We start from the raw sequence: 27,693 nt of genomic DNA, 5'->3' as shown, positions 1-27,693 counted from the left end.
CTTCAGCAAAGAAGAAAAATCCCAAATAAACAATCTAACAATGTATCTAAAGGTACTGGAAAAAGAACAAACAAAGCCCAAAATCACCAGAAGGAAGGAAATAATAAAAAAAATCAGAGCAGAAATAAATGAAATAGAGACTAAAAAAAAAAAAAAGAAAAAAGTTAATGAAACCAAGAGCTGGTTCTTTGAAAACATAAACAAAATTGACAAACCCTTAGCTAGACTCACCAAGAAAAAAAGAAGGCTTAAATAAATAAAACCAGAAATCAAAGAGGAGGAATTACAACGGACACCTTAGAAATACATAAGATAATAAGAGAATACTATGAAAAGCTATATGCCAACAAATTGGATAAACTAGAAGAAATGGATAAATTATTAGAAACACACAACTTTCCAAAACTGGACCAAGAAGTAGAGAATTTGAATAGACCAATCACCAGTAAGGTGATCAAACAGCAATCAAAAACCAAAAATAAAAATAAAAGCCCAGGACCAGATGGCTTCCCTAGTGAATTCTACCAAACATTCAAAGAAGACTTAATATCTGTCCTTCTCAAACTCTTCCAAAAAATTGAAGAGGAAGGGAGGCTTCCTAACTCATTCTATGAAGCAAACATTATCCTGATACCAAAACCAGACAAGGACAACACAAAAAAAGAAAATTACAGGCTAATATCACTGACGAACATCAATGCAAAAATCCTCACCAAAATACTAGCAAATCGAATACAACAATACATTAAAAAGATCATATATCATAATCAAGTGAGTTTCACTCCAGGGATGCAGGGATGGTTCAACATCTGCAAATCTATCAACGTTATACACCACATTAACAAAAAGAATAAAAATTAAATGATCATCTCAATAGAGGCAGAGGAAGCATTTGACAAGATACAGCATCTATTTATGATAAAAACTCTAAATAAAATGGGTATAGAAGGAAAATACCTCAACATGACAAAGGCCATATATGACAAACCCACAGCAAATATCATTTTCAACAGAGAAAACAGAAAGCTATCCCTCTAAGAACAGGAACCAGACAAGGATGCCCACCGCTCTTATTTCACATAATATTGGAAGTCCTAGCCAGAGCAGTCAGGCAGGAAAAAGAAATAAAAGGACCCACATTGGAAAAGAAGAGGTGAAACTGTCACTCTTTGCAGATGACATGATATTATATAGAGAAAACCCTAAAGAATCCACTAAAAGACTTTCTATTTTTTTTAGGAAGATTAGCCCTGACCTAAGTAGTGCCAATTCCCCTTTTTGCTCAGGAAGACTGGCTCTGAGCTAACATCCATGCCCATCTTTCTCTACTTTATACGTGGGACGCCTACCACAGCATGGCTTTTGCCAAGCAGTGCCATGTCTGCACCCGGGATCCGAACTGGCGAACCCTGCGCCGCCGAGAAGTGGAACATGCACACTTAACTGCTACGCCACGGGGTAGGCTGCTACAAGAAAAAACTTTTAGAAATAATCAATGAATACAATCAAGTCACAGGATACAAAATCAACATGCAAAAATCAGTTGTGTTTCTATATACTAACAATGAAGTAGCAGAAACAGGAATTTAGTATACAGTCCCATTTACACTTGCAACAAAAAGAATATAATACGTAGGAATAAACTTAACCAAAGAGGTGAAAGATCTGTACACAGAAAACTAGAAAACATTGTTGAGAGAAATCGAAGAAGACAAAGATATTCCATGCTCTTGGATTGGAAGAATTAACATAGTTAAAACATCCATACTTCCTAAAACAATCTACAGATTCAATGCAATCCCTATCAACGTTCCGACAACATTTTTCACAGAAATAGAACAAAGAATCCTAAAATTTATATGGAACAACAAAAGACCCTGAATAGCCAAAGGATTCCTGAGAAACAAGAACAAAACTGGAGGTATCACACTCCCTGATTTCAAAATATACGACAAAGCGATAGTAACCAAAACAGCAAGGTACTGGCACAAAAACAGACACACAGATCAATGGAACAGAATTGAGAGCCAAGAAATAAACCCACACATTTATGGACAGCTAATATTCGACAGGGGACCCAAGAGCATGGAGAAAGGAGAGTCTCTTCAATAAATGGTGTTGGGAAAACTGGACAGCCACATGCAGAAGAATGAAAGTAGACCATTATCTTACACCATGCAGAAAAATCAACTCAAAATGGATTAAAGACTTGAATGTAAGACCTGAAACCATGAAACTGCTAAAAGAAAACAGAGGCAGTATGCTCTTTGAGATTGGTCTTAGCAGCATATTTTCAAGTACCATGTCTGACCGGGCAAGGGGAACAAAAGAAAAAATGAACACATGGGACTACGTCAAACTAAAAAGCTTCTGCACAGCAAAGGAAACCATCAACAAAACAGAAAGACAACAATTGGGAGAAGATATTTGCAAACCATATATCAGATAAGGGGTTAATATCCAAATTATACAAAGAACTCATACATCTCAACAACAAAAAAACCCAACATCCCAATTAAAAAATGGGCAAAAGATCTGAACAGAGATTTCTCCAAAGAAGATATACGGATGGCAAACAGGCATGTGAAAAGATGTTCAACATCATTAGCTATCAGGGAAATGCAAATCAAACTACAATGAGGTATCACCTCACTCTGGTCAGAATGGCCATAATTAACAAGAAAGGAAACAACAAGTGTTGGAGAGGATGTGGAGAGAAGGGAACCCTCGTACACTGCTGGTGGGAGTGCATACTGGTGCAGCCACCAGGGAAAGCAGTATGGAGAATCCTCAGAAAATTAACAATACATCTACCGTATGATCCAGCTATCCCATTACTGGGTATTTATCCAAAGAACTTGGAAATGCAAAGGCATAAAGATACATGCACCCCTGTGTTCACTGCAGCATTATTCACCATAGCCAAGACTTGGAAGCAACCTAGGTGCCCATCAAGGGATGAATGGATAAAGAAGACGTGGTATATACACAATGGAATACTACTCAGCCATAAGAAATGATGAAATCCAGCCATTTGTGACAACATGGATGGACCTTGAGGGTATTATGTGAAATGAAATAAGTCAGAAGGAGGAAGTCAAATACTGTATGATCTCACTCATAAGTAGAAGATAAAAACAACGACAAACAAACACATAGCAATGGAGATTGGATTGGTGGTTTACCATAGGGGAAGGGGGAGGGAGGGCAAAAGAGATGATTAGGGTCACATGTGAGGTTATGGAGTATAATTAGTTCTTGGGTGGTGAACATGATGTAATCTACAAAGAATTGGAAATATATTATGATGTACATCTGAAAGCTATAATGTTATAATCCAATGTTACTGCAATAGAAAAATTTTTTAATAAAAAATAAAAGATGGCATAAAGATAAAAAATAATGTTAAAATATGTGAAAGAATTTAAATTTTATTATCAAATGAATTTACTTGGAATGGCACATATTTTCATGTTAGAATAAGTTTTTGGAAATTATATGTTTTTGAAGTTTTCATAGAACTCAAAACCTACTGCTTCCTTTCAGGAGTTTTATTTTTGACTTATTTGAATCTTCTCTTTAGGGCTACTGGACCTTTTAAATTCATTTACCTAGTTTGTAATTTTTAGCCATTTGTATTTTTTCTAGATAGTTATTCATGTCCACTAAGTATTCATATCTATTCCACTGTTGGATATATTATCATAATTTTAAAAAGCCTTCTGATCTTTCTATATACTGCTATAGAGTGATCTCCAGGATACGTTGCATTAAAAAAAATCAAGTTACCAAACAATGTGTTTAGTATACTACTAAAACAGGGGTTTTATTTAAAAAACAGGGGCATAGATGAATATATATGCATATTTAGTTATATATGTTTTCTATAAATGAAGGATAAACCAACAGTGACAACCTCAAGGGGAAGGAAAGGAGAACAATATGAAGAAAACAGAGATTGAAGCTAGACCTCACTGAATAATGAATTTAGTATATCAAATTGGTGGCATAACTACGTGAAAATAGTTTTTTCAAGTCACTTTAAAATATAGACGTGTTTATCCCTCACAGGATATCCTGAAGAACAAAGGAATTGCAAAGAAATTTCAGAATGTTTTCATAATTATAACTAGTAGGAATAATATTTGTGAAAATATTCTGAAGCCATTTTCTATAAATGTTGTATAACACAGGTCAACAAGATACAGTCTGTGAACCAAATTCAACCTAAGACTAGTTTTTGTAAATAAAGTTTTATTAAAACAGCCACATTCATTTGTTTACATTCTGCCTATATCTGCTTTCAAGCTACAATGGGAGAGCTGAATAGTTGTGACAGAGACTTTGTGGCCTGCAAAGTCTAAAATATTTACTATCTGGCCATTTACAAAAAAAAATTTGCCTACCTTTGTTTAGCTCTTTGCCCTAAAAAACAATGACAAACTTAGTAGAAATAAGCCCTCTGTCTCCAGTCTGTGAACTATAGTGACAATATGCCATTAAAAGAAATCAGAATTACTTGGAGAAATGGTTGATTCCAGGTTGGGGGTGTACCTTGTCATACAAGGCAAGGAAGCTATCAGTACTGCTGGGGTCATCCCAAAAGGACTCATAAGCTGACTTGGAGGAGTTTCCATGGCTAAAGATGAGTGCAAAAATATTACCACCTGTATGCTCTTTTAAGGAATAGAACAAAATCTAGCACTCAACAACATGAAATTCATGAAATCCAGCTTCCAATAAAGATATATGAGATATGAAAAAATATTAAGGAAACATGACCCTAACCAGGAGAAAAACTGGTCACTTGAAACAGACCCAAGAAATGACAGAGATAATGGAATCGGCAGAAAAGAATTTTAAAACAAATATACACGCACACACATATATACATACGTACCTACACATATATACAAACTTACACACAAAGACAAAGAAAAACATGAACATAATGACAACAGAATTGGAAGATATAAAAAAAGAACCAAATGGAACTAGAAATTTAAAATACACTATCTGGGGGCCAGCCCTGTGGCCAAGTGGTTAAGTTCACATGCTCTGCTTCAGCGGCCCAGGGTTTCGCCAGTTCGAATCCTGGGTGCTGACATGGCACTGCTCGTCAAGCCATGCTGAGGCAGCATCCCACATGCCACAACTAGAAGGACCCACAACTAAAAAGACACAACTATGTACCAGGTGGCTTTGGGAGAAAAAGGAAAAATAAAATCTTTAAAAAAAAATGAATACACTATCTGAAATGAAAAATTCACTGGAAAGGACTACAAGCAAATTGACACTGAAGAATAAAAGATGAGTGAAGTTAAAAGAATAGAAATAATCTAAAATTAAGCACATAGAGAAAAAAGGACTGAAAAGGAGCAGAGCCTCAATGGCCAGTGGACATAATCAAGCAGTGTAACATAAATACACAGAGGGAATAAATACTGAAAAAAATAAACAGAACTAATATTGTAATTGAAGACCTAGAAGGAAGAGAGAAGAGGGATGGGGGATGTTTGAACAGATAAGGCTTGGAAAATTTCCAAATATGATAAAACCTATTAACCTATAAATGAAAGATCCACAAATATGATAAACACACATGCATGCACACACACACCACAAAGGTACAACATAATCAAATTGCTGAAAACTAATGACAGAGAAAATCTTGAAAGCACCCAGAGGAAGTCTAGGAGGAGAAGGGAGAGGGGAGAGGAGAGGAGAAGAGGAACATTTTGCAATTCATTTTGTAACATCAGTTACAACAATCAAAACAGTGTGATACTGGCAAAAGTATTGACCAGCATATCTAAACCTTGGGACTATCAACATTTTGGGTCAGAGAATTCTTTGTTGTAAGGAGCTGTCCTGTGTATTGTAGGATGTTTAGCAGCATCCCTGGCCTCTACCCACTACATACGAATAGCACCACAGCTGTGGCAATAAAAAACGCCTCAAGATATTGCCAAATGTCCCTGGGGGCGGGGGGGGGGGTGAGTTGTAAAATCACCCCTGTTGGAAACTACTGCTATAGACATATAAATCAATGGAACAGAATAGAGAATTCAGAAATAGACCTACAGATGTGTGCCCAATTGACTGATTTTCAAAGAGGTGCAAAAGCAATTGAGTGGAGAAGGAATAGTTCTGAAACAATTGGACAACCATATGCAACCAAACCAAACCTGAATTCATGCCACATTCCAAAACTAACTGAACATAGATCATAGACCTAAATACAGAAACTAAAATTATAAAATTTTTTAAAGAACATATACAAGAAATTAATTGCAGCCTTGGGTAGTTGGGTAAAGACTTCTTAAATCTGATTCAAAAAGCACAACTTACGCAATAAATTATAGTTACAGGGGTGGGACCCCTGGCTGAGTGGTTAAGTTTGTGCACTCTGCTTTGGCAGGCCAGGATTTTGTGGGTTTGGATCCTGGGCGCGGACCTAGCACCGTTCATCAAGCCATGCTGAGGCAGTGTCCCACATAGCAGAACCAGAAGGACCTGCAACTAGAATACACAACAATGTACTAGGGGACTTTGGGGGGGGGGAGGGGGAGGAGGAGGGGGAGGAGGAGGGGGAGGAGAAGAAAGACTGGCAACAGATGTTAGTTCAGGTGCCAATCTTTAGGGAAAAAACAAAAATTACAGTCACAAAAGAGTATATACTATGTAATTACATTTAAATTAAATTCTTGACAATCTTATCTATAGTAGTGAACAGCAGATTGGTGGATTCCTGGGGCTGGGCAGGAGGGTAACTACAAAGAACTTTTTGGGGTGATGGAAATGTCCTAAAACTTAATCGTGGTGGTGATTATGTGACTATATATGTTTGTCAAAACTCATTGAATTACACATTTAAAATTTGTGAATCTGATTGTATTTAAATTACCCCCCAAATTGTAGATTAAAAAATAACATTTTCAATGGATTGAAACATGAAATATTTAAAAATTTAAATATTAATGATAATACTAAAAAATAGAATTGGTAACCTTTAGAGAAGGCTAGGGAAACAACTTATTATTTTGAAATGTGGTAAATACAGATAGAGAATCAAGCATTTACCCTTTCTTACCAAAGGAATTGTACCTCAGAATAACCCAATAGCAAGGACGAAAAGATATTTTAAGAAGAATTCCAGCTAACAAATGAACAAGAAATGATAGAATATCACCACACTTTGCAGCCTTAATGAAATAATGGATGTAAGCACTAATTAAAACTGCATGCAGAAAGCTTTAGGAGAACTTTATAATGATTGGATTATTGAACCCACTGATCAAACTTAACATCACAAAAAAGAAAACCTAACGTTGTCAGTTGATACACAATATCTATGAAGCATCTTTGTCAAAAAAAAAAACCCCAACAAATAGACAATAAAAATGTTTGTTTACACAGAGACACAAATGAACTACTGGTTTACAGGAAATACAGGAGACAGAGGAACATGTTAAGCACTCCAAAGATATGCAATTGGCACAATTCAGAATATGAGAAACTTCAGGGCAAAAAGCTCAATTTATTCAACAGAGAAATTACAAAAGAAGTGAAGAGAGGCAGCTAGAACTAGGATTAAAATACTGTAGACATCTGAGACTCATCAACCAAATGTAATGTTGGACCTTGTTTATATCCTGAGATCCAACTACCTTTTAGATTTTTAAAATAAATATTTCAGGAGATAATCAGGAAATTTGAATATCAATTTGATTTTTGATGATATTAAGAAACTAAGGTGAATTTTTTTGGATGTGATCATACTATTGCGGTGCATTTCTTTAAAGAAAAAAATTCTTCTTTTAGAGACACATACTGAAGGATTTAAAGTAAAATAATATGATGCTTCAAAATAATCCAAAACTGAATGTAAAGTGGTTGGAGATATAAATGAAAAGTGTTAGGTCATGTATAGATAATTGTTAAAGCTAGGTGATTGGAATATGGTGATTCATTATTTTATTCTCTCTGCTTTTTATCTGTGATAAAAAAATTCAGAATAAAATTAAATAATAGTATTTTCTTTCTTATTTAAAAACAAATTTCCTTGGTCTATACTTATATACTTTTCAATCCTAATGTTATTTTCTTCTTTTTTTTTCTGTGTCTTGATCATATTTTCCAAACTGTTGTCTTACAGGTCTTTTCAGAAAACAGCTTTAATTTTTTCTTTCTTTTTTTTTTTTGAGGAAGATTAGCCCTGAGCTAACTGCTGCCAATCTTCCTCTTTTTTTTTCCTGAGGAAGACTGTCCCTGAGCTAACATCTGTGCTCATCTTACTCCACTTTATATGTGGGACGCCTACCACAGCATGGCGTGCCAAGCGGTGCCATGTCCGCACCCGGGATCTGAACCGGCGAACCCCGGGCCGTGGAAGCGGAACGCACACACTTAACTGCTGTGCCACCGGGCGGGCCCCAAAACAGCTTTAATTTTATTGAAAAATTCTACTTTTTAAAATTTAATTTCCTCTTTTATGTTCACTAATTTTGTTTCTCTACATTCTTTGGATTTGTCTTTACCCTCTTGAAAGGAAAGTGCAGGTCACTTATTTTCAATGTTTTTTTAATTAATGAATTTAAGGCTACAAAATTTCTTCTGAGTATTACTGCTTTGGCTGCAAGCTACAGATCTTCATATGTAATATTTTCATTGCCATTAAGCTAAAAAGTTTATAATTTTCACTTTGTCATCACCTTTAGCCCAACAGTTATTAAGAAGTATGCTGTTAAATGTTGAGGCACATGATATTATTTTTTAGCAGGGCAATCTTTTTGTAGTTTATTTTTACTTTTATTACATGGAAGTCACTGAATATGGTCTCTATGATAGCAAGCTTTTGACTTTGTTCAGATTTCCTTGGTGGCTTAGATATGATCATTATTTGTGCTTGACTTTGTCATTTTGTTAATACAGACATACCTCATTTTTTTGGGCTTTGCTTTATTGTGCTTCGCAGATACTGCATTTTTTACAAGACCCTCCACCAGCAAAAAGATGACTTGCTGAAGGCTCAGATGATGGTTAGCATTTTTAAGCAATAAAGTATTTTTTTTAATATTTTATTTTTTCCTTTTTCTCCCCAAAGCCCCCCAGTACATAGTTGTGTATATTCTTCGTTGTGGGTCCTTCTAGTTGTGGCATGTGGGACGCTGCCTCAGCGTGGTTTGACGAGCAGTGCCATGTCCGCGCCCAGGATTCAAACCAACGAAACACTGGGCCGCCTGCAGCAGAGCGCGCGAACTCAACCACTTGGCCACGGGGCCAGCCCCAATAAAGTATTTTTTAATTAAGGTATATATATTGGGTCTTTTAGACATAATGCTACTGCGCATTTAATAGACCACAGTATAATGTAAACAACTTTTTAATACACTGGGAAACCAAAAAATTTGTGTGACTCACTTTATTGCGCTATTTGCTTTATTGTAGTGGTCTGGAACTAGACCCACAGTATCTTCAAGGTATCCCTGTAATGTGCATTCTGTTTATTAAATATGAATATAGCTTCCTTAGTTCAAGTTTTCTAATTGGTATTCAAATCCTCAGTATCCTTGCTGATTTTTTTCCTTTTCAGTGTATTGTTTTCTGAGAAGAGAGTGTTAAAAATCCTGCACGTTGTGGATTTTGCCATCTTTCCTTGAAGGTTTTTCTTTATAAAACAATTAATTTTGGAACCCTGTAGTTAAATGAATAGTGCTATGTCTACTTGATGGATCACTTCTATCATCAACTATATTATTATGAAGGCTCTCTCTGTACTAGTTATCTATTGCTGCATACCAAATTATCTCCAAAGTTAGCAGCTCAAAACAATAAACACTGATTATCTTACAATTTCGGAAGGTCGGGAATCTAGGAAGACTTAATTGGGTGATTCTGACTCAAGGTCTTTCATGAGGTTGCAGTCAAGAAGTTGGCCAGAGCTGCAACCACCTGAAAATTTGGGGATGAAGGACCTCTTCTAGATGGTTCATTCACATGGCTTTTGTCTGGAGGCCTCGGTTCCTTACTGGCTGTTCCTAAGATGCTGGTATCTCACTGTGTACACCTCTCCACTGGGTTGCTTGAATGTCCTCATGACATGGCAGCTAGCTTCCCCCAGATCAGAGTGAAAGGGGGTAAAAAGAAAGCCACAAAACATTTTATTACCTAGTTCAGAAGTCACACATCATAAATGAAGTGAGTTACTAGGTCCAGCTGATATTCAAGGGGATAAGAGGATAAGGCACCACCTTTTGAAAAGAGGAGTATTCAAAGAATTTGTGGACATACTTAAAAAGTACTTCACCCTTCTTTTCCTTTTTAATACTCTTGTCTTCAGATGTTTTGTCTGATACTTGGTTTTGGCAGCACTTATTTGTATATCTTTTTCCATTTGAACCTTCCTATGTTATTTTAGGTTTGGAATGTTTTTTTAATCTGCAACATATATCTGGATATTTAAAAAATCCAATCTTATGGTCTCTCATTTTCAATAGATGAATTTAATTCATTCACATTATAATTACTGATGTTTAGATATTCTTGAAAACTTATTTTGTGTTTTCTATTTACCATATCTTTAGTTAATTGCTTTTGATTATTTCCTTTTGATTTTTAATAATTTATCAAGTTTTCTTTCTTGCATTTTTCTTGTTTATTGGTTCTAAACTTAGGAATTTGTGTTAGTCTGCTAGGGCTGCCATAACAAAACACCACAGGCTGGGTGCATTAAACAACAGAAATGTATTTTCTCACAGTTGGGCTGGACGTCCAAGATCGTTGTTGACAGGTTTGGTTTCTCCTGAGGCCTCTCTCCTTGGCTTGCAGATTGTGACCTTGCTGTGTCCTTACATGGCCTTTCCTCTGTGCACATGCATGCCTGGTGTCTACTCTTCTTATAAGGTCACCAGTCATATTGGATTAGGGCTCCACCTTAACAGCCTCATTTAATTTTAATTACATCTTTAAAGGCCTTTCTCCAAATACAGTCATATTGCAGGGTTACAGCTTCACTACATGGATTTGGGAGAGGAGGGGAATACAATTCAGTCCATGACACCATCCATTCCTATTTTTCTGGTGAATATCCTTGAATTCTTAACATAGTCATATCAACTTACTTTTCTGACATTACCTGGGGTTTATCAGTATTTACTTATTTTGACTTGTCTCCATTTACCCACCTTACTCGACCCTGATTATTCATCCTTGCTTGCCCAGGAACATTTTTCTGATTCCTAGTATCCCCTTCCTTAGGGAAAGGAGAACTTTTGATGCTTCTCTCAACTTTAGGAGCAGTCTTCTCCTCTGGACCTTTAAGTTTCTGCTTTCATTTTTCAATTTGATTTTGTCTCTTTTACAGTTTTCAGTGGATTCCTTACAGCTTCTGGTCCATCATGTATTCTTGTTTTCAATTCCATTAGAAATTTTAAATACACACACACACACATTCCATGATTTCTAGAGATTTGGCAGAGGAGGGAGAGGTTGATGTATATACTCAATCCAATATCTTAGAAGAGGTATATTTCATTTACAAGTTAATTCTTCAGAGTGGAGACACCTGATTGGGAAAATTTGAACTTGAAAGTCCAAGATAGGTTTGAGCCAAAAGAGGCCAGAGAAGTCTATACTCATAATTTTTAAAATTACACTTATAATGTATGTAACAAATGGTAATTCTTGCTTCAGAAGTTAGCAGGTATAAAACTCCTCTATATAAAAACAGTGCCAAAGAAACAATTTTATGTCAACTTGATCACCAAGCAAGTGCCTCGGAGTGGCAGATGTAAAGCCACACTACAGAAATCATGCCAATGAAAGACAAACTACTGAACAGTAACATGCCAAGGGAAGGCACAGATGGCTGGAGAGCAGTAACTATAGGTCTTTTTATAGCATTATCAAATGCACACACTTGACATTCCAAATGGTCCTGTGCCAATGGCCAAGGTAATTAGGGATGTCAACACGAGAATGTTCAGAAGGCATACTCATCCTCATGCCATCCAACATGAGGCCAGAGAAGCAATCTTGGGTGGCAAATGAGTAGCTTTTATGACACAGTAATAATTAGTTTGGAGAGGTTACCTGAATTTTCAAAAGCAGAATAAGGTCCCAAAGACACAGAACTAAAAGCAGCATTTCTGTAACCAACAGAAATAGACTTCCAAACCACACAGCTTCTACCTAGAGAAATCATGGGCAATAAAGAGTCTAGAGCTGTGATATTAGTGAAAATTTTTATTTTTTTCGTTAAAAACCTTTTAAACAATCTCAGAGTTACAGAAGATTTTCAAGTACAATACAAAACTCTTTTATTCTAACTCATTTGAGAGGAAGTTGCCAACACGCTCTTGAATACTTTAGTGTTTATTTCCTACAAATTAGGACACTCTCCTATATAACCACAATCAAATCATCAAAATCATGAAATTAACATTGATAACATTACTCCCACTTAATCACTGAAATTTTACCAACTGTTCCAATAATTTTCTTCATATCACAAAGATCCATTTCTTGATGCATTTAGTTATGTCTCTGTAGTCTTCTTTAGTAGAGTTCTTGAGTCTTCCTTTCACTTACAAGAGCTTGACCTTTTTGAAGAGTATAGGCTAGTTATTAGAATGTCCCTCAATTTGGAATCAACTGATGTTTCCTCAGGATTAAATTCAGGTTATGCACTTTTTTTAGGAATGCCACAGAAGGGTTGTTGTGTTCTCACTGCAATATACAAGGTGGCAAATTATTTTGATTTGTTCCATTATTGATGATGGCATTTTGATCACTTGATTAACATGGTGTCTATGAGCCTTCTGCATTGTAAAGTTACTCTCATAAGTATCCTCTATCTCATGGAACTTTCTCTTACAGTTATAGCAGCCATTAATGATTCTTGCCTTATTGAATTACTATGAGGTTTGCCAAATTGAGATTTTTCTCATTCTGTCATTCCCCTTACATTTATTAGTTGGCATTATTTATTTACCTATGTACTTATCTGTATCAGTATGGACTCACGGCATCTTATTTTATACAATGTATTATAATCAACCCACACATTTTGATATATTCATTAAAATTCAATTCAAAATATTTCCTAATTTCTCTTGTGATTTCTTCTGTGACCCATGAGATTTTTAGAGAAGTACTGTTTAATATGCAAAGAGTTGGGCACTTTGTAGATATCTGAACATTAGTGACTTGTGATTTAATTCCTTTGGTGTCATATTTCAATCTTCTAAAGTGTATTGTGCTTTATTTTATGGACCAGCATATAGTCTATGTTTAGTGAATATTCTATGTGCATCTGAAAAAAAACTGCATTCTAAAGTTGTCAGATATAGGTTCAAAAAATGTCAGTTCGGTCAAGCTGGTTGATAGGTTCACATAGTCTACTTCCTTAGGAAATTTTTTTTATTACTTATTCTGTGAATTACTATATCTCTCTATTTCTCTTTCTTGGTTGTCAGCTTTTGCTTCATATATTTGAAACTCAGTTATTTTCTACACAGATATTTAGAATTATGTCTTTCTGCTGAACTTTTATCATCATGAATGTGCCTCTTTATCTCTGTTAATGCTTCCTTTGTCCTAAAGTCTGTCTGGTACTTATAATTTGTGTGGTATGTCTTTTTAATTTCAATTTATTTGTGTCATAATAACTAAAATGTTTCTCTTATAGACAGAATTAGGTCTTACTTTTTATCCAGTCCAATAATCTCAGATTTGAAAAAATTCAATCTCTGCTTTTTATTTGGAGCATCCAGTTAATTTGAATTTAATGTAATTATAAATGTTTGGGTTTAAGTATACAATCTTGCTATTTGTTTGTTTGATTTGCTACAAACTTTTAATCCAAATCTTTCTTTTCCTGTTTTCTGTTTATTGCAGTAATATTGGATTAACACATTATATAGCTTTCAGATGTACATTGTAATAGATTTCAAATTCTGTGTAGATTACATTATGTTCACCACCCAAAAACTAACTATAGTCAATCACCACACATGTGAGCCTAATCACCCCTTTTGCCCTCCCCCTCACTTCCCCATGGTAACCACCAATCCAATCTCCATTGCTATGTGTTTGTTTGTCGTTGTTTTTATCTTCTACTTATGAGTGAGAACATACGGTATTTGACATTCTCCCTCTGACTTATTTCACTTAGCATAATACCCTCAAGGTCCATCAATGTTGTCACAAATGGCTGGATTTCATCATTTCTTATGGCTGAGTAGTATTCCATTATGTGTATATACCACATCTTCTTTATCCATTCATCCCTTGATGGGCACCTAGGTTGCTTCCAAGTCTTGGCTACGGTGAATAATGCTGCAGTGAACACAGGGGTGCATGTATCGTTATGCCTTTGCGTTTCCAAGTTCTTTGGATAAATACCCAGTAGTGATTTAGCTGGATCATATGGTAGATGTATTGTTAATTTTCTGAGGATTCTCCATACTGCTTTCCCTGGTGGCTGCACCAGTATGCACTCCCACCAGCAGTGTACGAGGGTTCCCTTCTCTGCACATCCTCTCCAACACTTGTTTCCTGTCTTGTTAATTATAGCCATTCTGACTGGAGTGAGGTAATACCTCATTGTAGTTTTTTGATTTGCATTTCCCTGATAGCTAATGATGTTGAACATCTTTTCACGTGCCTGTTTGCCATCCGTATATCTTCTTTGGAGAAATCTCTGTTCAGATCTTTTGCCCATTTTTTAATTGGGTTGTTGGGTTTTTTTGTTGTTGAGATGTATGAGTTCTTTGTATAATTTGGATATTAACCCCTTATCTGATATATGGTTTGCAAATATCTTCTCCCAATTGTTGTCTTTCTGTTTTGTTGATGGTTTCCTTTGCTGTGCAGAAGCTTTTTAGTTTGACGTAGTCCCATGTGTTCATTTTTTCTTTTGTTCCCCTTGCCCGGTCAGACATGGTACTTGAAAATATGCTGCTAAGACCAATCTCAAAGAGCATACTGCCTCTGTTTTCTTTTAGCAGTTTCATGGTTTCAGGTCTTACATTCAAGTCTTTAATCCATTTTGAGTTGATTTTTCTGCATGGTGTAAGATAATGGTCTACTTTCATTCTTCTGCATGTGGCTGTCCAGTTTTCCCAACACCATTTATTGAAGAGACTCTCCTTTCTCCATTGTATGCTCTTGGGTCCCTTGTCGGATATTAGCTGTCCATAAATGTGTGGGTTTATTTCTTGGCTCTCGATTCTGTTCCATTGATCTGTGTGTCTGTTTTTGTGCCAGTATCACGCTGTTTTGCTTACTATGGCTTTGTAATATATTTTGAAATCAGGGAGTGTGATACCTCCAGTTTTGTTCTTGTTTCTCAGGAATCCTTTGGCTATTTGGGGTCTTTTGTTGTTCCATATAAATTTTAGGATTCTTTGTTCTATTTCTGTGAAAAATGTTGTCGGAACGTTGATAGGGATTGCATTGAATCTATAGATTGCTTTAGGAAGTATGGACATTTTAACAATGTTAATTCTTCCAATCCAAGTGCACGGAATATCTTTCCATTTCTTTGTGTCTTCTTCGATTTCTTTCAACAATGTTTTCTAGTTTTCTGTGTACAGATCTTTCACCTCTTTGGTTAAGTTTATTCCTAGGTATTTTATTCTTTTTGTTGCAAGGATAAATGGGATTGTATTCTTAATTTCCCTTTCTGCTACTTCGTTGTTAGTATTTAGAAAAGCAATTGATTTTTGTATGTTGATTTTGTATCCTGTGACTTGACTGTATTCACTTATTATTTCTAAAAGGTTTTTAGTGGATTCTTTAGGCTTTTCTATATATAAAATCATGTCGTCTGTTCTTCTTTTCCAATTTGGATCCCTTTTATTTCTTTTGTTGCCTGATTGCTCTGGCTAGGACTTCCAATACTATGTTAAATAAGAGTAGTGAAAGTGGGCTACAGTCTTGCTATTTGTTTTCTATTCATTCTCCTGTGCTGCCCTCTTTGGGGTTGAATATTTTCAAAGTATTTTTTATTTCCTCTATTGACTTCTTTTTAGCTGTACATTTAAATATTTAAGAAAATCCTCTAGGCACTACAATATGCAATCTTAACTTATCATAGTCTACTTAGAATTAATATTGTACCACTTCAGGTAAAAGGTACAAACCTTACAATAGTATAATTCCATTTACAGCCCTCCCCTGACCCCGTTGTGATGTTACTGTCATTCATTTTACATCTACATGCTATATATGCTACAAGCCATTTTTATTACTTTTGCTTTAAACAGCTATGTTTTAAAGAAATTTTTACATGAGGAAAAATACTTATACTATTTTATTATTTTATTCATTTATTTGTTTTTAGTGAGGAAGATTGGGCCTGAGCTAACATCTGTTGCCAATCTTCCTCTTTTTGCTTGAGGAAGATTGTCCCTGAGCTAATATCTGTGACAGTTTTCCTCTATTTTGTATGTGGGATGCTGCCACAGTATGCCTTGATGAACAGTGTGTAGGTCCATGCCCAGGATCCAAACCTGTGAACTCTGGGCTGCCAAAGCGGAGCACACAAACTTAACCACTATGCCACTGAGCTGGCCCCAATTAATCCATGTGTTTACCATTTCCAGAGCTCTGCATTCTTTTATGTATATCCAAGTTTTCACCTGGTATCCTATTTGTTCTTCCTGAGGAACTTCCTTTAACTTTTATTGTAGCGCAGGTGTGCTGGTGCTGGGTTGTCTCAGCTTTTGTTTATTCAAAAGTGTCTTTATTTCACCCTCATTTTAAGATACTTTTTACTGGATATAAAATTTTGTCTTAAGAGTTTTTGCTTTTTTCAGTACGGTAAAGATGTTGTTCCATTATCTTTTGCCATCACTTTTTCTGATGAGAAGTCACCCATGATTCAAATTAGTTGTTGGTCTTCTATGTAATTTTTTTGGTTTTCTTTCTGGCTATTTTTAAGATTTTTCTCATCATCATTGGTTTTCAGTAGTTTGGATATGCCCTACCAAGGTATGGTGTGCACAGGTATTGCTTTCTTCTATTTGTAGTTCACTGGGCTTCTTGGATCTGTAGACTAATGTTTTTCAACAATTACATCTATTTTAGGTCACTTGATTTTGTCTCACTAATAACTGAGGCTGTGTTCACTTTTTACAATATTTTACCTTGCTTATTCAGATTGGATGATTTCTATTGATCTGTCTTCAAGTTCACTTGTCCTTTATTATATAGCATCCAATCTTCTGCTAAGCCTATACAGTGAATTTGTCATTTCATATTTTATATTTTTCAGTTCTATAATTTTTTTTGTTGACCAAAAGGTAGTTGTGGGTCCTTCCAGTTGTGGCATGTGGGACGCCTCTTCAGCATGGCCCGATGAGTGGCACCATGTCCATGCCCAGGATCTGAACCGGCGAAACCCTGGGCTGCTGAAGTAGAGCACGCGAACTTAACCACTCGGCCACAGGGCTGGCCCCAGTTCTATAATTTCTTTTCCCCCTTCTTTTTTTAATAGTTTCTGTGTCTCTACTGAGAATCCTTATATATTCAGTCTTTATGTTCATCTTTTCTTTTAAAATCGTTGAACACATTTATAACAGCTATCCAAAGTTCTTGTCTGCTCATTTCAAATCTGAGTCATCTCAGGATCTGTTACTATTAGCTCCTTTTTCTCTTCATTATACATCACATTTTCCTGCTTTCTCACCTGCCTAGTAATGTGTTATTGTGTCCTGGACATTGTGGACGTCACATTATAGGGAGTTTGGATTATATTGTCTTTCTTTAAAGGATGCTGAATTTTATACTAGCAGAGCATTAAATTAGTAGTGGATTCTTTTAATCCTGTCAAGTTTAGTTTTACGATTTTTAAAGTCACATCTATTTCAGTTTCGTACATAGTCTTAGGATGTGGTCCTTATTCATAAAGCATGGCATTTATGGGGTTTCATGTAAATGCCCAGTGAGGATGCTTCACTTTGGCTGAACCAGAATTCCAGCATCTCTCAGCACTGTGCAACATCTTCATTCAGCTTTCAGTCTCACTGCAGTGACTCTTTGTAGGCTTTATCTATTTGCAGCCAAGCCTTCCATCAACAACCCAAAGGGAAACACCATGAAGACTTCTGAGTCCTTACTCTTCACACAGATTCTCCCTTTGGGGTATCCTGCCCCACAAACTCTAGATCTCTCATTATCTCTGAATTCTTAACTCTTATCTCTGGCTCTTTAGCTGAGTGACATCACTGGTCTCTGCTCTGGAAACTGTTTACAGGGCTCATCTATGTCCTCCCCATTTTTTTGAGGAAAACAGTCTTGCAGTGCTCATTGTCTCAGGCCTAAATACAGTTGTCTCATATTTTGTCCAGTTTTATAGTAGTTTACTGTGGGAGCAAGTCTGAAAACCAGTTTGTCCATTAGCTGGAAATGGAAGCTCCCCCTTCCCTTATGAGTAATATTTTAAAACAGTTGAGCCAATATTAATTATATCATTATTCCTCTTTGCTTGAGTTTTAGTAGGAAACACCCTTGAACTACAGGGACCAATGAGAGGCTGATGCTTTTCTAAAGGACAGGAAATTGGGGATGGACACTTTAACATGTGAACATGTGAACACTAGAACATGTCTAGTTCACATGACACCTTAAGATACAACTCTTCTTCTTTGTATCTCTCCAAGGTGCAGATGGGTTCTCAGAGAGCAGACTCATGGACCTAGAAGATCTATCAATATGATGTCTGCCTAAATGTGTAAAAGTATTCTTCTCTGGAGCCATGAATGAGAAAGTAGGGAAATGGGCAATTGGTGCTACTTTCTATGATCCTTTTTATAGTCACTGCACACAATAGACTTTTTTTCCTTTTGTTACAGACTAATATTAAGAGTGCTTAATTTGGATGAATCATCTTCCCAATACACTAGGATTCTGTAAATCATTCAAGCTAGATAAGACATCATTCTAGAATAAGCAGTCCTACTGAAGTCTTTGTGAATTTTGGTAAAGCATGAAAAAAAAAGAATAGCTTTCTTCAATGTAGTTATGGGTAGTCATCAAGTCATAAATCTCTCAGCTTTAGGGAACTTCCAAATCTTTATATAATACAGTTTGGTATAACTGAAAATGGCATGGATTTTAGAGTCAAACACACTTGAGTTTGAATCACAGTTCTGCTCAGTTTTCCTTATAATTAGTTTTATCAACTATAAAATAGGTATAATAATTCTAAAAGGATTATTATGAGAATTAAATTAGATAACTTATATAAAGCCTCTGGTATGATGCCTGGCATTTTGCAAGTGATCAAGAAAAGTTAACTCCTTTAATTTTGTGATGTAATGATTTTGTTGCTGATAATCATAAAGCACTTGGCATGCCCATGAGCAAGACAGACTATACATTTAAGCAGGTATAAACACAAATATCTTCTATTATCAAAGGAAAGACTTGCATTATTAATCTTACAAGACTAAAACAATTCAACTTGAAGAGCTGAAAATTTATTTTTTCTACTTTCTTGAAAATGAGTTAAAATTTGAAAAAATCAAGTTTTTCTCTTTAGTGCTTTCACCATAATTAAGTGTAGACTCTAGTTATACACAAAATTTGTGATATTTAAGACTCTTAGTAATTAATAGTTCAAACATAATAGCACACTGCAGGGAGTCATCCAAAATTGGAAAGCAGCTAGTGCTAAGTTTAACACTTTCCTTGCCTTCCAAAAATATACTATAGAACTTCTGATTCCAATTATCCAGATAAGGATATAACAGACCAGTACTTTTGCTGAGAGAAACTATAAAATTATTTTATCTAACTCTTCAAAAATCTGTTTGAAGACATTGGAGAACCACCAAGACAGTGAATATCTGAAGAACCAAGATTCTAGACAGAAGCAAAGCCCAGAGAGGTAAACCTGACATTTGGTGCTGCTTTTGCTTTTCAAAGCTTTTGCTGATTTGTAACTGCCAAGAGGCTGAGAAAGTTAGCAGAAAGTAGTGTTTGAGAAGTTGAGAAACTGTACAGAGCTTTAGGTAGAGTCATTGGGCAAAGGGTACAAAATTACATTTCAGGGCCTGTTGAGGAGGCAGAGCTTTCAACTGGGACTCCTGAGGGGCTACACTCTTGATACAGGTGTGAAGTGGAAATAAACCAGCTCTCAGACTGAAACTCAGCTTCAAATAAACTCAATCCCAGAATGGATTAAGGTTTTGTTTAACCCTTACCCTGACTACCTGTCAGAAGCAAAAGTAAATTCTTTTTTCTTTTTTTTTGGTCACGAAGATTCACTCTGAGCTAATAACATCCATTGACAGTCTTCCTCTTTTTTTCTTTTTATGTGGGCCGCTGCCACAGCATGGCCACTAACCAATGAGTGGTGTAGGTCCACACCCAGGAACGAAACCCAGGCTGCTGAAGCACAGTGTGCTGAACTTAACCACTAGGCCACTAGGGCTGGCCCAAAAGTAAATTTTTTCAGGAGGGAAAATAACATCACGCACAGTCTCAAATTATCACATTTTTAAAATGCTATGTCCAACATTTAATAAAAAAAAAAAACAGCAAAGAGATAAGAGCAAATGACCCCCAAACAATAACAGCAACAAAAAGACACACCAAAAGGACATTAGTCAAGAGAAAAAATTAGAGAAAAAATGTAACTAATAAGCTAATAGAAGGGAAAAATTAAAAAAGAGCAAGGTTGGTTAGACAAAAGGACAGCGAATAGTTGGGACATACAGAAAAGAAAGAAGGTAGGATGAACACAATTGTACTATTACTTATGTTATACTTCAATTAAATAATCCATTTAAAAGGCAAAGATTATGAGAGTTCATTAAAAATATCCAACTAAATGTTACTTATAAGAGAGACAACTTAAGGAAACATGGACATATGATATATGAAGGATATATGAAGCAAATATTTATATTTATATACCAAATATTTATATTTATATACCAATTTATAATCCCACCAACAATGTACAAGGGCTCCCTTTTCTCCACATCCTTGCCAACATTTGTAATCTCTTGTCTTTTTTTGATAAAAGCCACCCTAATAGGTGTGAAGTGATATCTTGCTGTGGTTTTGATTTGCATTTCCCTGATTATTTGTGATGTCGAACACCTTTTCATGTACCTGTTGGTCATTTGTATGTCTTTTTTGGAAGAAAGTCTCTTCAGGTCCTTTGCTCATTTTTAAGTTGGATTATGTGATTTTTTGCTGTTGAAGCATATGAATTCCTTATATATTTTGGATATTAACCCCTTATCAGGTATGTGGTTTGCAAATATTGTCTCCCATTCTATAGATTGTATTTTCAATTTATTGTTTCCTTTGCTGTGCATAAACTTTTTAGTTTGATGTAGTCCCACTTACTTATTATAGCCTTTGTTGTCTAAGCTTGTTATCTTACCCAAAAAATCATTGCCACAACAATGTCAAGGAGCTTTTTCTCGGTGTTTTCTTCTAGGAGTTTTATGGTTTCAGGTCTTCTATTTAAGTTTTTAATCCACTTTGAATTAATTTTTGTAAGTGGTGTAAGACACGGATCCAGTTTCATTCTTCTGCATGTGGATAGCCAATTTCCCCACCACCATTTATTGAAGAGACTATCCTCTCCCCATTGTGTGTTCTTGGCACCCTTGTCAAAGACTAGCTGACCATATATGTATGGGTTTATTTCTGCGCTCTCTATTCTGTTCCATTGGTCTATGAGCTTGTTTTTCTGCCAGTACCACCCATAAAATGGAATACAATGTAAACATTAAAGTGATGACATAGATCTATATTTATTGATATGGAAAACTGTCTATGTCACATTATTGAATGGAAAAGATCAAATTACAAACGAAAAGTATAGTAAGTATACGTGTATATAGTTAGGCACTGCATAACAATGTTTCCGTCAATGACAGGCCAAATATATGGTGGTGGTCCCATAAGATTAGCACGATATAGCCTGGGTGTGAGGTAGGCTATAGCATCTAGATTTGTGTAAGTACTGTAGGGGGGGGAAGAAATTTTCCTCTGTCCTTCTAGGTTCTTCTGACTGATGTAAGAATTAAATTGACATGAGACACATTAACAGGAGAAAAACAAACAAAAGTTTAATAGCATATACACATGGGAGAAATCCAGGAAAACCAAGTAACTCACCCAAATGGCAGAAGCCCTCAACTTAAATACCATCCTCAGCTACAGATAAAAGAAGGTGTTGGGGATGGGGAGAGTCAGAGATTACAAAGAGAAGGCAGGCAGTTCACAGGTAGGTGAAAAGGAGCAAACATTTGGAAAACAAATGTTCGGCCACATAGAAACAGAAGAACACAGAGGAGAACCCAACAAACAGGCTTTTCTAGGTTCCTCCCTTTCTACCACCTAGTTCATGTCATGCTAAGGTGATAGCTCGCTCCCTGAGGCAGGTTTTTTAATCTGAATTCTTTGAGGCAATTAAGGGGGAGGTAACAAGAAAAACTTTGCGATAACCCTCATGTTAAAGAGACACATTTTGGGGTGGCAAATTTTGTTCCACATTAGTACACTCTATGATGTTTGCACAATGAAAAAACCACCTAACAATGCATTTCTCAGAATGTATCCCTGTTGTTAAGCAGCGCATATTCACATAGAGAGGTATTTTAAAGGATGTTCATTTCTGGACAGGAGGATTTCAAGTGATTTTTATTTCATTCTTTATACTTTATGGCATTGTTTTCTTTTTATTATAGTACTATTTATTCTTACAACCAAAATATTTTATTTTCATCTAAGGACTTGCTGAATCATATTGATTTTGCTTACAAAATATCCTCTCCTTTATATTCATATAATTCAGGCCCTGTTTCAGGTCTTCGTTATTTCTTGCAATAGCCTCAAAGTAACAATAATTGCCCTGTCTTAATAGTAATAACACATGATATCTGTATAGTACTTCCCAGTTTACAAAATACTTTTAATACATTATCTCCACTGAGACTCAAAAACAACTTTATGAGTAGGTACTCTATTATTATTGTCATTTACATTAAAAAAAACCCTCCAAGGTTACTGACCTTGGAGGAAACTTCTGACCCACATTTCATGTATTTCCCATCACACCTTGTTGGACTTATTTGGGGTAAGGATAAACCCAAACTCCTTAACATGGTCTGGATGTAAAAAGTAGTACAGTATATTTTCCAGTACTGAGAGAAAGGTGATGTAGCTGGAAAGCAGAAAAGTGAGACTGAAGGGGCCTTAGATGCCACATTAAGGAGTTAGAATTTATCCCAAAGACAATGGGAAGCTGCTAAAGTGTTTTAAATAGAGGAGTGAAATTATAAATCATCATTGTTTTGACCAGGAGTCTGCAAACTTTTTCTGTAAAGATCCAGATAGTAAATATTCTAGACTTTACAAGCTATATGGTCTCTTGCAACTACAGTTGGCTCTCTGTGGGTTCTGCACCTGCAGATTCGACCAATCGTGTATTAAAAGGCCTATGATGGCTGCATCCATACTGAAGACCTACAGACTTTTTTTCTTGTCATTATTCCCTAAACAATATACTATAGCAACTATTTATATAGCATTTACACTGTATTAGGTATAGTAAGTAATCTAGAGATGATTTAAAGTATACAGGAGGATGTGTGTAGGTTATCTGGAAATATTATGCCATTTTATGTAAAGGACATGAGCATCCACGAATTTTGGTATCCGTGGGGGTCCTGGAACCAATCCCCCGCAGATATCGAGGGACTACTGTACTCAGCTCTGCCACTGAGAGCAAAAGCAGTCATAGACAGTACATAACCAAATGAGTTTGGCTGTGTTCTCATAAAACTTCATTTATGGACACTGAAATTTGAATTTCAATATCATATTTTTTTAAGTGTCATAATACTATGGTTCACTTTTATTTTTATTTATTTATTTTTTTTAAAGATTTTACTTTTTCCTTTTTCTCCCCAAAGCCCCTACGGTACATAGTTGTATATTCTTCGTTGTGGATCCTTCTAGTTGTGGCATGTGGGACGCTGCCTCAGTGTGGTTTGATGAGCAGTGTCATGTCTGTGCCCAGTATTCGAACCAACGAAACACTGGGCTGTCTGCAGCGGAGCACGTGAACTTAACCACTCGGCCATGGGGCCAGCCCCTATGGTTCATTTTTAAATGATTTAAAACTGTAAAAAAACATTCTTTGGCTGGTTTTGGGTGGTAGGCCATAGTTTGCTAACCCTTAGTTTAGATGATGATCACTTAGGCTACAGTGTAAACTAGACAGAGAGGTGGGTCCTTGCAGGCCTGTTTCCCCAGGTCCAGCATCCTTATATTGACTTTTTAGTATTCCAGGCCTGTTGATATCATTCTATATGTCTTTTTATCTCTCTACCACTGATAGATGCTAATGCAAAAACACTATTTCCAGGTTAACTGTAAGACGTTTTTGGTGACTCCTTTGTGTTCCATGTGGTATTATTTTTAGTCTTTTAGGAAGAGATATCTTGGGATAGAAAACCATTTATATGCAGGGATAATCCTGTTTATTTTATAAACTTTTAAACTCAAAGAGGTAATATTTCTTAGTATATAGGCTAGACCTGAGGCCCCTGGCTAGATTATAATTTAAGCAGTAATAATTTATCTGTTAGAGAACATGATAAATTCTTTTAGATAATTTCAATGTGGAGCCTAAAATATATATAGTAGATTCATGAGCTTAAATGGAATTTTGTTTGAGGACTTAATGCTCTCCTATGGCTCTTTAATGCTTCCTTAAGGCAGACCTTGAGCTATAAATAAGCAAGGTTACATATGAAGAGTAGGGGTGCAGCATTCTGAAAAATGATTGTTCACTTTTACAAATAAAAAGGAAAGTGAAACTATTTCCCTCCTTTCTTTATTTTAGGTTTTTATCTTTTACATGTAAAAATCCTTATAGATTAGGGTTAGGGATAGCCTATCAGTAGAAAGGCTATTTGGAGTAAAGAGATTTAAACAAACATGGAGAGTTTCTTTATATTGTTACTGGCTAAACTGAGACTAGATGCTGAAACAGATATGATTTCAGAAAAAGTTTAGAAAGATGGTTTCTATGATTATGTATTCATTAATAATCAAAGCAGTAGAAATTACAGAACAATATAATACATTGAGACAGAAAGTTTGCCAGACGCTAAACATTTAAATACTCATCTCTTCAGTTCTTATCTTGGCTAGAAAAAAGATTGAGACTATAGACATAAAAACGTAAAGAAATGTGAAGAAAATCTACCTTTTACTGGGGTGAATAGTGGCAGAGGTGAGAAGGTGGAGATAAACAGGAAAGTCAGGGGGTCAGAAAATCTAAAAAGTGATGTAATTAAATTTCTGACACTGATGTCTGCATGCATAATTTTGGTGAAAAAAATAAAACCTTCCCTCGATATACTAATATGTCTGCTCAATTTGACATAACAAAATACAGATGACAAATAACAGAAGGTTAATACTTCTGAAGTAATTAGAAAGATTTTTTCATGATCAGTGAAAGCACAATTTATTTAAATGATGCAAAGTTAGAATTTAAATAACAAACTCATTCCAAAGACAAGTGACCTAATGTCATGAACCTATATTAACATCTAAAGCATCAAAACTTAATTTAAACTACTAAATGTGTTCATTGTGCAGAAGGTACAGGTAAACAAGCCTTCCAGAAGTTTTTGCTGTGTTCAAGAACCTTTTGCTTTATTGTTTCTTTGACAACAATGAAATCTCTGTGGAGCAGAGTATGCTGAGAAACCAGGAAAGGAACTCCACCTTTGTTCATCTGATCTTACTGTGACATCATGGTGAAAGATCTTATAAAAATAAGAACCTGATGCAGAGCACAAGGATCTGTAAGAAACTAGTCGGTTTTTATTGTTCTGTAGATAATAAATGGGAGGACTAAAGTGTATGTGAATTTATAACTTCTTGGATCCACTTTGCACTGTGGTTACTTTAAAAATACAAATGAGAACATTCATAATTTCTTACTTCTCACTAATATCCGAGGGACAAACAGCACATTCAAGATCTATGGGACATGTTTTGCCCTATGTCCTGGCATCTGTAGCTGTGCTTCTTCAGAGAATGGATCAGAAAGACATTTAAGCTTATTAGATAGAAAGATGTCATCCTCTCACAGCAAGGTACACGAGGAAAAAAGTTCAAGAATTATAAATTCTTAGAAAACATAAAAAATCCTTTGGGTCCTGGCAAGGAAAATGTCAGCAAGTGAAAAGAGACTGGATGGCTATTGACCAGTTCCATGAAGGCAAAGCTGCAAGCCAAGATGGAATAATGCTTTCCCACCATGTGTCTAAGGCACAAATGACACTAATCCTTTTTAATGGTCACAAAAGCTGACAACTTACTCAGCCTTAGAACTGAAGGCACAAAATCATCTCTGTGAATGACTCACCATAAACAGGTCACGAGCACCAATGTCAACAGCTAACAGAAATGCCTTTTCAAATCTCTGGTACCTATAAGGAAGAAATGTTATATGTTAGTTATGAACAAAACTATATAAAAGGAGAGCGCTGGGTTTTTTTTAATGTGTTTATGTTATTGTTTTTGTTCTTCTGATGGGAAAAATATTTTCAAACAGTGGGGCCTTCGCCTGTTGAGATCTTCCATTGGTGAATGTTATTGTACCTAGGAGGAGCTGAGGCACAAAGCCTGTGGAGGCCTTCAGTGCAAATTTCAAGGATAAGTAATCCAGAGTGGGTGCTGCTGAATGTAGAGAAATGATAGCTTGGGAAATATGTTTCTCAAAATTTTTTACTTTATTGTGTTTTGTAAGAGAAAAGTATGGGAATAAGGACAAGATGGCAGGGTAAGTAATAAATCATATAATTATACTTTTGTGTTTCTTAGATAAAAGTTGAGAAGTCAAATGTTGCACTATTACAGAAGTCTGATATTTGTGAGTTTGGGAAAAAAATACCTTCTAGGCTGTTGTAAAATGATAATATAAATAGTTTCTAAATATTTTTAAAAATATTACTTTTCTGCTCTTTTTTCACAATCATACTCTCTTTCCTTAAAGTATAATTTTGAGAATTTTCTTTGTGAAAGTTTAATTTTAGGCTAAGATACATGTGAACAGAGTGGAATTTAAATTAATTACCTTTATAGAAAGTTTAAGATCTTTAGAGAAAAGCATGTCACGAACATATACTTTGCCCAGGATTTTGAAAGGAAAGGTCATCTTTATTTTGTCTGAATGCTAAGATTTAATAGATTTAACTCTCAGTTTTTCTGAACAAACAAGTAAACAATCAAGTTGTGCTCTGTTCTCTACTTTATATTGTGAAATATGGTGGTACAACATATAATGAGATTGCAAATAAAACATCAGAAACATGGAATATTATTAATAGTAGATTACATACATTTTATTACTGAAATAGCTGAAATAATTAAAATTCAAACAAACAAGTCTTATTATTATAACGTGAGCTGGTAGGTCCAGAACTGGAAACACTTCACAGTTTCCATGTTATGTTTGATGACTGTTATCCCCATCTCCTGCTTGATCCTTTTTACTAGTGCCTCCAATATTTGCCTGAGTCCCTTTCAACTATGGAAGATCAGAAGGCAATTGTGTTTATTTTTGTTCCAGGAAGCTTACTAATTTATTACATATTCAGTGGAGGTGGGAGGTAATGAGGAAGAGGACTAGCAAGT

At 35.6% G+C, this 27,693-nt stretch overlaps 1 protein-coding gene across 7 annotated transcripts in view; it reads right to left on the bottom strand.

Annotated features, from left to right (window-relative positions):
- WDPCP (WD repeat containing planar cell polarity effector) overlaps nt 1-27,693 on the bottom strand; it is a 385,152-nt gene that overhangs the window by 138,999 nt on the left and 218,460 nt on the right. For all 7 annotated transcript variants that reach the window (XR_011526047.1, XR_011526048.1, XM_070572535.1 and 4 more), the window contains one exon: nt 26,423-26,486. Coding sequence is in view for 5 of the 7 variants with exons in the window: in XM_070572535.1 (XP_070428636.1) it covers nt 26,423-26,486 (64 nt within the window). In the remaining 2 variants the exon portion in view is untranslated. The remainder of the gene's footprint in view (nt 1-26,422; nt 26,487-27,693) is intronic.

This window comes from Equus przewalskii, chromosome 14 (genome assembly GCF_037783145.1).
Source record: "Equus przewalskii isolate Varuska chromosome 14, EquPr2, whole genome shotgun sequence".
In the NCBI taxonomy this organism is placed as follows: domain Eukaryota; kingdom Metazoa; phylum Chordata; class Mammalia; order Perissodactyla; family Equidae; genus Equus; species Equus przewalskii.
This window is presented reverse-complemented; position numbering and strand designations above follow the sequence as displayed.